This window comes from Gobio gobio (assembly GCF_949357685.1).
Source record: "Gobio gobio genome assembly, chromosome: 18".
NCBI lineage: Eukaryota > Metazoa > Chordata > Actinopteri > Cypriniformes > Gobionidae > Gobio > Gobio gobio.
The window spans coordinates 24,521,071-24,535,528 of NC_137111.1; the positions used below are offsets into that span (position 1 = coordinate 24,521,071).

Consider the following 14,458-nt stretch of genomic DNA (forward strand, 5'->3'; position numbering starts at 1 on the left):
TGTCCACGGTATGTCAATATTTTAAAGACTTTTATTTTGACGTGTTGCCAGAAAAATAACCAGCCGGATGTCCACAGTGACAGGCGAGAGCGGAAAGTAAGGAGCGCGAGCTGCAGTTGGAAAGTTAAAAGTACAGTTTAATGTGCAACCAAGAGACGATAAAATAAGTGAAATATCTTCTGAACATGACATCTATATCAGAGGACAGTGATAAGGAGAAGGTAAGTGTTGCCGTATCTCTCTATTGTAGAGTCAAAGTTTGAAGATTGTTTTTAAGCACTCGTCTTGGTCGGTTGCTTAATAGCCGCCCAGCTCTGCTTTGTACTTTATAGTGAGTAACTTAATCGCACGTTTGTCGCTCTTACTAGCTGCTTTCCCCAGTAATAACAGTAAAATCTATCTATCTATCTATCTATCTATCTATCTATCTATCTATCTATCTATCTATCTATCTATCTATCTATCTATCTATCTATCTATCTGTCTATCTATCTATCTATCTATCATCTGTCTGTCTATCTATCATCTGTCTGTCTGTTACTAATGATAATATTGTAGCTGGCAGTGTAATTATATTGTAGTGATATTAGCCAATGCGTCATTAGTTATGTTTGTTTTGTCAATAGGTAAAAACGAATGGTTGAATGATGTATATTATTATTCTATAGTCTTTTTTTCTGTAGAAATAATTTGAGGAAGTGTATCTACCGAACTCTATGGCGTACACTACACTGTAGTAAACGACACTGTTTATGTAGCTAGTAAACTACAGAATAGTTTGTTGGATTATGGATAGGTGACTGAATAACATCTTTTCTTTACTAACATGGTTTCATAAGCATAGACCGTGAATGTTCCCCAAAATTCATACTTCAGGAGACAAGACATAACTACAGTTCTCAGTCTTTATTTGAAGCTCTCTTCTTGATTTATTACAAGATAACTGAGTTTTTAACAAATCATGTTTTATATAGTTGCGTTCTGTATCAGTCGACTTGAACCATGATGCATCTCTCCTCATTGATATCCCTGATGCCCTCTGTGAACGTGACAAAGTCAAATTTACCGTCCACACCAAGGTGAGCCAACAGACCAAATTTATAATTTAATAAGTCGTTGCTTGAGTAGCTTACACACATTATGTATTATTTAGTGTAACTTACCATGATCTATATTTGTTCTTTGACCGTTTTTCAGTGATTGTTTTGTTAAATACATTTGATGTAGTTTCTGCTATTTTAGAACTCATACTGTCAGTTTTCTCTTCACTTCCTCTCAGACCACACTTAGTTCCTTTCAGAAGCCAGAATTTTCTGTGCCACGACAGCATGAAGATTTCATCTGGCTCCATGACACAATTGTTGAGACTGAGGATTATGCTGGACTTATTGTAAGTTTAAAACCCATATTCATATTGTCTAGATTTATGAAAGCAACAGAATGCTGCTGTTGGCCAACATGCAAACCACAGAGTTTCTCTACTGACCATCAGTTTGCATTGTACATGGTTGGAATAGCCATTAGCCAAGTAGTCTCTAATGGAATTGGCTTGCTTTTACAGTGTACTTTCCTCCTTCCTCCCTTCTCGATATTCCTTAGATCCCTCCTGCCCCGCCAAAACCTGACTTCGAGGGTCCCCGGGAGAAGATGCATAAATTGGGAGAGGGGGAATCGAGCATGTCAAAGGAAGAATATGCCAAAATGAAGCAGGAACTTGAGGCGTAAGTCAAATTCGGCATCATATTTTTCCTCTTTTTTTGCACATAGGTTGTGGAATTACTGAGATTTAAATGTGTATATTTAAATCAGTGTATCGTTTCAGAGAATATCTCGCTGTTTTTAAGAAGACCGTGCAGGTCCATGAAGTTTTTCTTCAGCGACTCTCCTCCCACCCAGCCTTCAGCAAGGACAGAAACTTCCAGATATTCCTGGAATACGACCAGGATGTGAGTCTTCCGCTTTCTCTAGGCCAGTCCTGTTCTTCCCCGACCAGGAAACAGTGAGACAGTGAGACGGACTGTTGGCATTGCTTATTTCCTGCGAAGCTGCAATGTTGGCAGTTTACACTCAGATGGAGAGAGGTTGAAGGATGCGTGCGGAAGATAAAGGGGGAGGAGAGGGGAGGGACTTCCTGCTTAGTTCAGCACAACTTTCTGACTGTTTTTGCTATTTCTTATATATAGAGAAAAGGTCTCAGTCATAACCTGTATGTCTTGTACTGCACTGATAAGTGTCACTTATACTGATAACAAAGACACGTGACCTTGGATCTCAGCCAGTGGTGATAAAGAGTGTACACTATGGTTCTGCCTTCTGTTTGGTTCATATTGTGCTTGACTTTGTAATCCTCTGTTTGTTTGTTGTTTAGCTCACCGTAAGGAGGAAAAATGCCAAGGAAATGTTTGGTGGGTTCTTTAAGAACATGGTAAAGACTGCTGATGAGGTCCTCATCTCTGGGGTCAAGGTCAGTGTGCCAATCAACTCTCCGTGGGTGTCTTTTTATTATTAGAACAACAGGCAGCAGTGTTTTGTCTTGTCATGATATGCCAGTTGTTTTATTCTTTTCTTTTTGCAGGAGGTTGATGAGTTTTTTGAACAGGAGAAGACTTTTCTGTTGGATTATTCCGGTAAAATCAAAGATGCCACTGCTAAGGCTGAGAAAATGACCCGTTCACACAAAAGTAAGATGGATCATCTGGCTGAAAACATTTTGGCTATTTGTTTATGCTTGGAGATATTCATAATCACAAAAATATTCTCTTTCTTTTTTAGATGTTGCTGATGATTATAACCACATTTCTGGGGCTCTGAACAGCAATACTGCAGACAACAACTCTGCCTTTAAAAAGTGAGAAATGTATTTAATCTTGCTTGCTGTATTAAACAGCATTATCAAAGAACAGTAATAAATGTCTTATACATTAAGCCACGTAGCATAATTAATTGATATGCAAGTGAAACTAATAAAGTTAGTAGTTGCATTTTTTTAGAGGGTTTTTGTTTTCACTTGCCCTGCCAACATTTTCACTATTTTAATATTATTTACATTTAAACATTTAAATCAGCTGAAAATCTGAAACAGATACATCCCACAAAACGTGTTGAATATTTAGAATTTTTACCAAATCTTTGTTCACCTTCCAGGCATTTGGAAAAATGTGCTGATGTGTTTGAAAAGCTTCGAGTGAGTATCTCTGTAGGATTTATCTTACCAACTTACCATCCGACTGTTGCCATGTTGTTCATAAGATCATAAGTAACATGCTATGGCATGTTTGTGTTTTGCAGAAAGTTGAGGACCGGGTGGCATCAGATCAAGAGCTCAAGCTGACAGAATTGTTGAGATACTACACAAGGGACATCCAGGCTGCTAAGGTGAAACCTTCCCTCTGTTTGTGTTACATCAGTTGTATATTATATAGATTGCATAATTGAATCAAGTATTAAGTATTAGTATGTCAAAGCACATCTTTTTAGATATACTCAGTTATAAAATATTTCAACAACTATGAATGTTTATATATATAAAAAGTAGTGGTGGGCCGTTATCGGCTTTAACGTGCTGCGTTAATGTGAGACTCTTTATCGTGCGATAAAAAAAAATATCGCCGTTAATCTATTCTCAAAGTTGGGTTGGGTTGGGTTGGGAGTTGGGTCTATACTACGCAAGCTATGATGTCTTTCACCTTGATATTTTAGTGGGGATGTATACAGGGGCGTAAATTTCATCTAACAGTTAGGGGGGACAATAAACATGACATTTCTCAAGAGCAATTTTTGAAGGGGACACAAATAATACAGCCAAAATCGTACTTGTAAGGATATGTGTACCAAAAAAAAAAAAAAACTTATTTGGGGTTTTGGTGCACTGAAAAATTATGTAATGTCCATTTTTCTTTTCTCTGTCATTTTATCTGACCAACAACACAAAGTGATAGTTGTTTACGAAAACTTTTATAACTTTTTCTGAGTGTCCCGTTTAAAACGAGATGCACGTCTGTATTCCACAAATAACACGCATGAACTACAACCGTTTAGGATCTGTGCATTTAATACGATTAAGGTTCACTACCCAGTCATATTATTTATAATTATTAAATTATCTTGCGTCCTCCACATAGTATTTTATACTATATTCAGATCTTTAGATATTCAACTGCAGCAAGCCCTCTGATCTGCCACTTATGATCATATTGAGCAAAACCCAACACAGATCTGACGGAGCGACCGTGCGCATACTTTCGGTTTAATTAGCGCTAATTCGGGGGCTGGTTGAATTTTGGGTTCATTAGACTATTATTCTTAATGAAAAACACAACAAGAAAACAGTACAATGACACTCCCTTAAATAGGCGCTTTTACATTTCGCTTTGAAACCAAATCTTCCGCGATCATCTTGTCTGTCAGCTGTTTGCCCGTTCGGCTCGTGCTGTATTGAGCAGACACATTCAGTTTTTAATTGTTGTGTCTGTTCTCTAACTAAATTATTTTATTACTATAAAAGTGAAAACGACGGTGGCCCGGCCGGGGAAATGCCACAGTGGGCAAGTGATGTTAACAGTGTTTTGCCTAATCTGTATTAAAGAGAAAATAATCACTTCATCTGATGTTTAAAGTGAATAAAATAGCTTTGACAGCTAACTGGTGTTTCACAACTGCTGTCTGAAGAGCTTTGTTCTCTCCCCACACTTGTGTGGTAGTTTTTTACGGTCTATGGGTAACGTTAGTTGAGGTGCGCGGTGGATCGAACTACTATGGGGCAAAGGGGGGGGACTCAAAATGTTTCTAAACTTAAAACAAATTTTTTGTCCCGTTTGCATTTGTATTGTTTTACTACTTACACATTTATTTTAATTGTATATCATTATATTATTTACAATACTCAGCATGGTTTTTAGGGGGGGGGCAGCCCTCAGATTGGGGGGGTCCTGTCCCCCCCGCGATTTACGCCCCTGGATGTGTACCTAGCCGAATTGCACTGTAGGGGGCGAGAGAATGAACCTGTGTGTATTCCTACTAGTGTTGTCAAAAATATCCATATTTCGCTATGTATCGATACTGAAATATCTGAAACGATACGATACTCATTTTCTACAGTATATCAGCTGCGCTCTCCTCTCCGACCGACAGCGAGTTGACACGCATCCGCCTCCTCTCATTCAGTCCAGTTAATCCTCTGAACATTGCGAACGGGTGTTCTGCTGGATTTTTCTTTAGCGTGTTAGTATTGGTGTGACCGGTCTGAATTTCGCGTGGGGTTGCACATAACGTTAATTCTACTAATTCCCGCAGATTTCGCACTCGCATCTGAAGCGCACACACACATAGCCCGCCTCTGACATACAGGTGCAAAAATTAGCTCAATTAACCAGTTTATTAATGGTCAAATACACTAAAAAATGTCTCAATGCCCATCCTGGTGAGTTTTAACGTAAACACAGTCGTAACCAGCTAACAGGAACAGTGGGATCCATGCGTGCGTCAGGTCTTAAAGGGACAGAAGTTATTTATTATTCAAACTTCAAAAAGACAAACGATCACTTACCAGCACACATATTCTGAATGCCTTCGGCAGAATTCAAATGAGCCATTTTAATCTAGATTAATTCCAGGATTACAGTGAGATTTAATCTAGATTAAAAAAATTATTCTATGCCCACCACTAAAAAAAAGGTATATTAGATTCATGTATGTTTCATTATTATTTCCAGAATGGGTTCATTGTAGGGTGGAAATTCACATTTTTGCCCACCAGACCTGCCTAGGTTTTTTTGCCAGTCAGTCAGACATACACATTTTTTACTTGATAAATCTTATACTGTTGCTTGCCCACCACTGTGTAAACAGAGTTGGGGTGTTATGAGATCTCTTGTCGTGTGAAAATCTGTCTTGTGATATCGCCATGACAGAGCATGAGGGTGAAATTAGCATGGAATATGCCACCGCTACGTTTACATCCTCCACTGTCGTTTTGCTTTTATAGAAATAAAAACCATTTAATTCAGTTGGATAAAGTTTGCTTCTATTGTAAACGTCTGCTCTGCTCATTTAGCACGCGCTGCAGTCGCACACAGTGCCGCAGGTATCACAGTTCACTGATCACTTGATGAGAGTAAGGCGAGATGAATGACAATACCATGGCGGAGAATTGTTACGCAACAGAGCCTACGCATCTGATAAATGTCTATCATATTATCTTGTAGAGTGCGCGCGCTCAGCACCGCTGCTCCCTATACACAGAGTATGTGCGATCGCAAATTCGAAGAACTGAAGCATGCAAAGTAGTCTACATACAATAACCTGGCTCCAAATATCAAACGTATCTTCGGTTGGTCTGTGTAGTTGTAACCACCTCTTAGCTCTGGTCTCTTTTTTGGTCTCTGTTTGCCCTTTGAGACAGTACTTTGATTATGGTTGCACTTATTGTTTGCACTTAATAAGACTGTTATTTATACTGTTTTTATTTCTTTGTTCAATTTGTGGAATGGACTCCAATTAGGAGGTCACACACAGCCTCAGTCAGAAGTTCTGGAAGAAGCTCATAATTAATGTATTTAAGGTCTGAAGAGACTTGTGTGAAATCATACAGGAGAGAAGACAGTCAGTTGAGTTTGTGGCAAAACTTTTACAGTGCTTTATTATTTTTGTCTTTCAATGCATATGATAATTAATACTCAAAATGTAGAACTGAAATAATGATGATTAGTTAAAACACTTCAGAATGCACCTGCAGACTATTTTTCCAGTCATTAATTTTTTCATTGAGGATTTCTTAAAAATACTGGGCAAAAATCTTTCTCGTCTCATCTCGTCTTGTGAGCTAAGGCTGCATTTACCCTGCAAGTCATAATGCACAGATCCGATCTTTTGACCATATCCGGGTTTTTTTGGGCTCGCCTGTTTACATTCACTTTAGACATAATAACTGGTATCCGATATCTGGGTTTACATGAATTCCCGTTCAAAATGATTGTTGTGATCGCTTTAATGTGCACATGGTAGACCCTCTGGTTTTGAATGGCCATCCTATTAAAATTATTTGTATAATTCATGATTATTTGCCAGCATGGACAAGATAACAGCTGTTATGGATGTTTTGCAGCGCAAAATCTGACCGAACGGACAGGAAAATAACTCAAATAAAATAAATAATTTGTGTTTGTTATCTACAGCTCTTAAGAATAAATTTTAATGAATTAACGAGAGAGAGCGAGAGCCCACATGACTGAGTAGCCTAATAGTGACGCTTGTTGGTTTAATTACAGCAAAGTTATCACCTCTTTACTGAGAAATATAATGTTGCTTTCAGTATAGTGTAGCTGTTTTATTTCTAAACTCACGGGGCAGAGGTTGAAAATCAGCTCCTGAATGTTTGTGTGCGCATGCAATTTCTTTTCTTTATAAAGTGTACACCTCAAAAAAGCTGCGAGCGAGCGCATACATGCACGTCTGCTTCATAATACAACATTAAAACGCTATCTTTGTGGGAAAATGTGTGCCGCCCTCGCCTTGTGGTGGCTTGGAATTCAAACGGAAATCGGATATTCGTGTTTAGATGTAGGTTGGATGTCCGGATATTGAATATGTATCTGATTTCAAACCACATTTGGAATTGGCTCTGAACAGATGCGTAAAAATCGGATCTCGTGTGGATTTTTGTGTTTTCACCTGTGCAATAAATTCCGATCTGTGTCTGATGTGAGTAAAAAAAAAATCAGATTTTTTTTTTTTTTTTGTGCAGGTGTAAACACATCCTAATTGTCTTGTCACACCCCTAATAAAGAGTACCTGCATTTGGCTGACCACCTTGGGTCATTGTTCACCAACAAAACTCAAACAAATGTATCTTTATCAATATATCATTCAATTTCTTCCTTTAGGACCTTTTGTATAGACGTGCACGGGCTCTTGCCGATTACGAGAATACCAATAAAGCTCTTGACAAGGCTCGTCTGAAGGGTAAGGACATCGCACAGGCTGAGGAGAACCAGAAGCAGTGTCTGCAAAAGTTTGACAAGCTCTCCGAGTCTGGCAAGAAAGGTGTGTTGTACAATCAAAACATCTTTTTATTTAACTGTTTAATAACCTTAATGAATTACTCTGATGGTCTGAGTTTATAATATATAAAGAGTTATATGGTGTTTATAGATCTGGGCTGGTAGCCAATAGAATGTAAGTTTGATGTCTACAAGCAGTCTATGATTAGAAACTATCTAAAAAATATCATAAAAGAGGTCAAATATTGGGTGAACTTCCTTTTAAGTGACTAATTACTTACTAACATTGATTTCATGTGTTTGTAGAGCTCACCAGCTTCAAGGCAAGGCGTGTAGTAGCCTTTCGTAAGAACTTTATCGAGATGACTGAGCTGGAAATAAAACATGCCAAGGTGAGGATGATAAAATGTCATGTGTCCAGGTGGCACATGTGTTCCTACTGTCATGGAAAACCAGGTAAATCCAACCCGATCTCACAGCAGTTCGTACGTATTTTACAAGGTGACTAATTCGTACGATTTTGTACGAGCTCACTCGTAGGTATTTGTACGATTTTTGCTAAATCGTACATATTTGAGGAGTTGCCCAATTCGTATGATTTTGTACCAATGACCTAACCTGAAACCAAGCCCCTAAACCTACCTGTCGACAAATCGTACGAATTCATATGAGTGAGGTCGTACGAATTAGCCACCTCGTACAAATATGTATGAATTGGTTGTGAGATAGCGTTGGGTAAATCAGATCATTTTAAAGTTGTGGTTACCAGGGGCCTCATTTATAAAACTTTGCGCAGGATTTGCGTCAGAAGTGGCATACGGATGAAACATAGGACATGCGTACGCACAGAAATATTCGGATTTATAAAACCGTGCGCACGCACATCCTACGCAGTTTTCCCTTAATAAATCACAATCAATTCTAAATGTAGCGCAGCTTTTGCGGCTTCATGTCACGCCCATAGTTGCCCATAAATAGTCTGTGAAACGCCCACAAGTTAATATTTATCGATTGCGAAATCATGGCAAATACAGAGAGGAAATCAAAAAAACGTAACTTCACTCAATGTGAAGTAGAAATTATCGTTGGCGAGGTGGAAAAGAGGAGAAAATATTTTTTGGAGGGCACAGTGTGGGCATTAGCCTACTAATGCCAAAAAGGCACTTGAGTGGCAAAAGGTTGCAGACGCCGTAAATGCTGTAGCATCACAACCTCGGACCGTGGCCGAAAAAAAAAGAAATGATCGGACATCAAAGTCGAGGCAAAAAAGCGTCTAGCGCTCCATCACCAGAGTGTGTCTGCCACGGGTGGGGGAGAGGGGACACCGGAGCTGACCCCTCTTGATGAGAGACTGGCGGCAATTATTGGGGAATCCCTATTAATCCCTATCCCTATTATCTACGTGGAAATGGGAAATAGTTCAGTGCAAATGTAATTTCTTGCCGCTTTCTGAATGGTTGAGACATACGTCATATGTTATTTTATCGAAAATAAAACAAACTAAAGGCATTTGCATGAATACCATGATTCCGTAGCTGATGAAGAAATTTTTACTATGAAAACAACTTTCCCCAGTGGACAATTAATACATCTATCTATTTATCTATATATCTCCCTAATTATCTATCTATCTGTCTATCTAATTGCATCTATATCTGCTCCGCCAGACGGACACATTGACGAGAATATCAGTTTTGTACATTATTTCGTTCTGTTTACCATATTATTTATGAGGATGAATTGCATAACATGCCAATATTGTTGCAGAACATATTTCACTTTTTGTTTTTTTTTTGCATTTCTGTTGTAATTTTCGTTTGATTTTGTTTGTTTTACACTGCAGATCGATCAAACGGGTGTTTGTGGCTGTTAATTGTAATACTTGCTTTGTGAAGTCTTCAAGTTATTTATGAGAGGCAGTATTGCCATTTCTTTTACACAACGGTCTACAGTTTCACACACTCTCTCGTGTTTCTTCCATCTGCCGACGGTGTCGCCATTTCTCATTTCACCCGTTTTTGTGCGTACGCCTGGGTCAGAGCTTGCGTGAAGGACCGCACATTTTCCCGTCAAGTTTGCTTTTTATAAATACCAATTATTGCGTAGAGAGTGGCGTACGCCTTCTTTTGTGCGTACGCAACGTTTATAAATGAGGCCCCAGGCCCGGTTGCATGAAACCTCTTAAGTGGTTGTATCCCTAAAGGCCTGTACACACCGGGACGAATATCGTGCACGCTTATCTCCAGCGTTTTTTGTGTCATTTTTCGGCGCGTCTTGAGTGTTCACACCCAAGCGATCTTGGCGATGCGCCGAGTGAACGTGCAAATTTAGTAGATGGCGCTCCCGGTACACAAGGTGGTGCTGCGGCACTTTACGTTTCTGACACTCGCTTGTCAGAAGAAGAAGAGAGACAGTATTTACGTGGTTGCCAAAAACCATAGACATATTATGTCTATAGCCAAAACAATTCACACACTTTTTGCTAACTGGCAAACAGGATTAGCAGCTCATCTTCTTCTTTGTCTACTTATTGCTTCTTCGTCGTATCAATGTGTGCTCGGCAAGACCGTTTTGTGCTTGAGCGCCACCAAGTCATGTTTTACTGTAACTTCAGCAGCTCCAGGCACGTGAACAAAAGCAGTGATCTCATTGGTCGGACAGTTTTTAACGCGCCGCGTCAAAATAAATAAACCCGAGGCGTTTTTTTTTTATTTTTTAAATGACGCTTTTACGCCTGCCGTTTTGCGCATCGGTGTGCACACTCACATCGGCGCCCATTGTTTAGTCACGAGGCGTTAAACGTCGGCAATAAACGCGCGCAAAATTCGTCCCAGTGTGAACAGGCCTTAAGGGGGAAAAATCTCTGAGGCAAGGGATTTCTTTGAGAGCGTTGCAACAAATGTCTTAACCGTCACCCTTACCTAAGTGTTTATGTTAAGTTTTTCACGATAGTTTCTGGCAAAACACGGCAATGGAGAAGCGATTCTCACGCAATAAACAGAACATGACGGACCACTGACTTTTTAAAAAGTTTGACATTTACTAAACTATACAGCTGTACTACAATATTTGAGTTATGAAGAATATTAAAGGTGGTCTAACGGACGACACAGAGCGTCCTCGAGCACATTGTTTTTATGAGTCCAGCTATGACACCTGACCGGAGGATGTTCAAAATCCTGCTGCGCCACTCGCATTGTTTTCCATTAAATTACTTTATATATATGCCCAACTCGTTGTTATTGTACTACTCACGCATCAACGCCACTTTGTTCACAACTTCAGTTTGGTGATTATTCACTGAATGACGCATTCTGTGTCCTAGACGCAACGTGTGCTAACCGGCTTTACAGTAATGGAAACAAAAAAATCTAAAACAAACTGGACCAAGGACAAACAGCATTTTTTTTAAGACTGGGGAAAAACACCCAAGCCTGCCACTATAATCAGTCACTCTTGCACCCAAGATGAAATCCTGCCATGAAATAATGAATTCAAGTGCACAATGGAAGTAATGAAAAAAACATGAAAACTTTGGTGTTGAATGTTTATTTAATCAATATACACCGTGTCACGTCATACTTTCAACAGGCTTATTTTAATTGATTGGTAAAAATGCACATCGGCACATTCTTTCTCAATTAACATGAAATCATCCATCGCGTTTGAGTTCAGCAGATGACTTAAGGGACCTATTTTGATCCCTTCATTTTTTAAGGGCTAAATGGTTACTAAGGACTTTGTTGCAACACATAACAGAACTTAAGGGAAAACTTAAGGAATCTTAAGGCTGTTACTAAGTATTTCCCTTAAAGGCTTAAGTGGACCCTTAGAGTTTTTTCTTGCAACCCATGTTTCACTAAGGGTACCCTTAACCTTGTAACTAAGGGTTTTCTTAACTTAAGGGCTTTCATGCAACCGGCCCAGGCCTGGTAATGTCTATATTAATTATACACTACCGTTCAAAAGTTTTGGAAAAAATACGATTTTTTAAAGAAATATATACTTTTATTCACAAAGGAATTTTCTTACTGACCCGAAACTTTTGAACAATAGTGTATAATGTTCCAAAGGTTTTCTATTTCAGGTAAATGCTGTTCTTTGTGAACTTTCTATTAATCAAATAGTAAAAAAAAAAAAAAAAAGATGACAGTTTCCATTAAGATATTAAGCAGAACAGCTGTTTTTAACATAAATTAATATTATTAATAATAAGAAATGTTTCATGTGCACCAAATATTAGAATGATTTCTGAAGGATCATGTGACCCAAATGATGATGCTGAAAATTCAGCTTTGCCATCACAGAGATACATTACATTTTGAAATGTATATTAATATAGAAAACAGTTATTTCAAATTGTAGTAATATGTTTTACAAAACATTTTATTGTATTTTTGATCAAATAAATGCAGCCTTGTTGAGCATAAGAGACTTCTTTCAAAAATGTTAAAAACCTTACTGACCCCAAACCTTTGAATGGTTGTGTACATCTTTCTAGGATTTAAAAAATCCTTAAAATATAGTAATCAAAAGGTGTGAGAACCTTGATTTTTAACGTGGTTTGACCCAACATGTTGACTTTCTTCCATCTGTTCTCTCTCCCTCTTTTTCTCTGTTATGTTCTCTCTTCTGTACACTCACTACAGAACAGTGTGTCCCTTCTGCAAGGCAGCATTGAGATGCTCAAAAGCAACTGACCCACGCGATGAGGTCACTGGACCATCTTGAGCTCCTTGCATGGTTACCAACCCACTAGAGGGGAACCTGGATGCACCTACTTCAAATGTCCTTAATGTGGTTCAATACCACTCTAAAATGTAAAAAGAAAAGAGCCACCACCAGCAATGTCTCTACCATGTTTACACTTTATCTATTGTTTTCTGTCATGCCCGTTTTTACTGCCAGAGTCTTGCCACCAAACAGATGTCAGTGAACATGATATCACCCTAAGCTCTCCCATTTATTTGAGTTTAATAACACAATTGCTGCGTTAGCCTCCCTTTCTTTAAGTATTCCAGGTCTTGCAAGTAATAGCTGAGATGTTTTAGCTCAGATTATACTGACAGTTATAAACCACCACACTGACAGAAGAAACAAAAGTGCATGACGTGATTTTCTTGTTTTGTTTTTGACTGCAATTTTGTACCTTTAAATGTGATTAATCTGCTTTTTGCTGTCACACTGGAAAGCTCATGCATACTAATCATAAACTATTACATAAATCATGACGTGTGATGACAAACACAGCAGTATAAACCTCAGAAGTGTTATGTGACATGGAATTCTTCAGATATCTTCAGTACATTTTTCTATTCAATTGAGATTCATCCAAAGACACAACCCAATTTGTCATAGATTAATAGACAATGCACCAATGGAATGTTGACATTAATTTACATTCAAATTCTGTCAAATTACACTTTGCCAGGGTCAAAAACAGCACTTTTTTGTATTGCATGTGGGTAGTTTTATGTTAAACGTTAAGGACGGACTGTAAAATTGCAGACTGACTCTGATGTCCCCATTTGGTGTGTGTGTGTGGGTGAATCTCACAACTTTTTTTGTTTGTTACTATTAGTAGTTTGTGGAATCCAGAGTTGTTTGTGGTAAAGGTTATGCAGCCATGAATAAGATTGTGCTTCCATATACGTTTTCCTCAAGCTGCATGTTTTCCATGAACTCGTCCTTTTCTGATGACTGAAGTCAGATCCTGTAGTCATGTGAGAAAATGCCTCTGATTTAAGTTTAAATTTGTTTATTTAGTTTGTATCCACACTATTTCTCTATCAAATATAAATCAGCATTCCTTATTCAAATGTATTTTTTTACTTGACTAAATGTTTTCTCTTGATGTTGTTACTAACAGTTTAAGATTTGCTTCATTTCAATTCAGTGGACCAATACATGTGCAAAGTTTGGTTTTATGTAAAATCCACAAAAATATGTAACTGTGCTGTTCTAATTATGGAGATTTTGTTTTGTAAAAGACGACCAATTTTATAAATGATTGTATAGATGAAAAAAGTGTTTTCATATGGAGTATCATCATTTGTATGAAAGCTTGCAATAATGAAAATAAATATGCCCTGCTTTGCCATTTTGTCAATAGTATGTCTTTCCATTCTTCCTTTATTATGCTTATGTAAATGTGCGATTTTATATATGAGATGTTGAGTGGTCTAAAATTCGATATGAAAATTTACCTTGATGTTATGTGGTTACAAACCTACATATTCTCACATTTCATTCTCCATGTTGAATTGAATCCATGTTCATTTGGCAATTTTAAACATCAGTTATTAATGTTTTAATTTAGCCTTGTTTTCCACCAGAGGGTGTCATTGCTTGTGTATTTCAATAACGTGTCACTTAGGCTATCTGTTGCTTGCTGTGAGGAATGCTAAATATCAAACATCATAGCTGAGATAGAAAAGTTAGGACTCACTCTTGCAGCTAAA

General features: G+C 38.1%; 1 protein-coding gene across 1 annotated transcript; it reads left to right on the forward strand.

Moving 5' to 3' along the window:
• The first annotated feature begins 65 nt into the window (after positions 1-65).
• On the forward strand, positions 66-14,100 carry snx5 (sorting nexin 5). Its single transcript, XM_079843085.1, has 13 exons — positions 66-221; positions 975-1,079; positions 1,280-1,390; positions 1,600-1,721; positions 1,823-1,946; positions 2,369-2,464; positions 2,576-2,681; positions 2,773-2,848; positions 3,145-3,184; positions 3,289-3,375; positions 7,881-8,040; positions 8,304-8,389; positions 12,647-14,100. Exons 1-13 carry the CDS (start codon positions 186-188, stop codon positions 12,695-12,697), a joined length of 1,200 nt encoding a protein of 399 aa, XP_079699211.1. The 5' UTR covers positions 66-185; the 3' UTR covers positions 12,698-14,100.
• Positions 14,101-14,458: the final 358 nt, after the last annotated feature.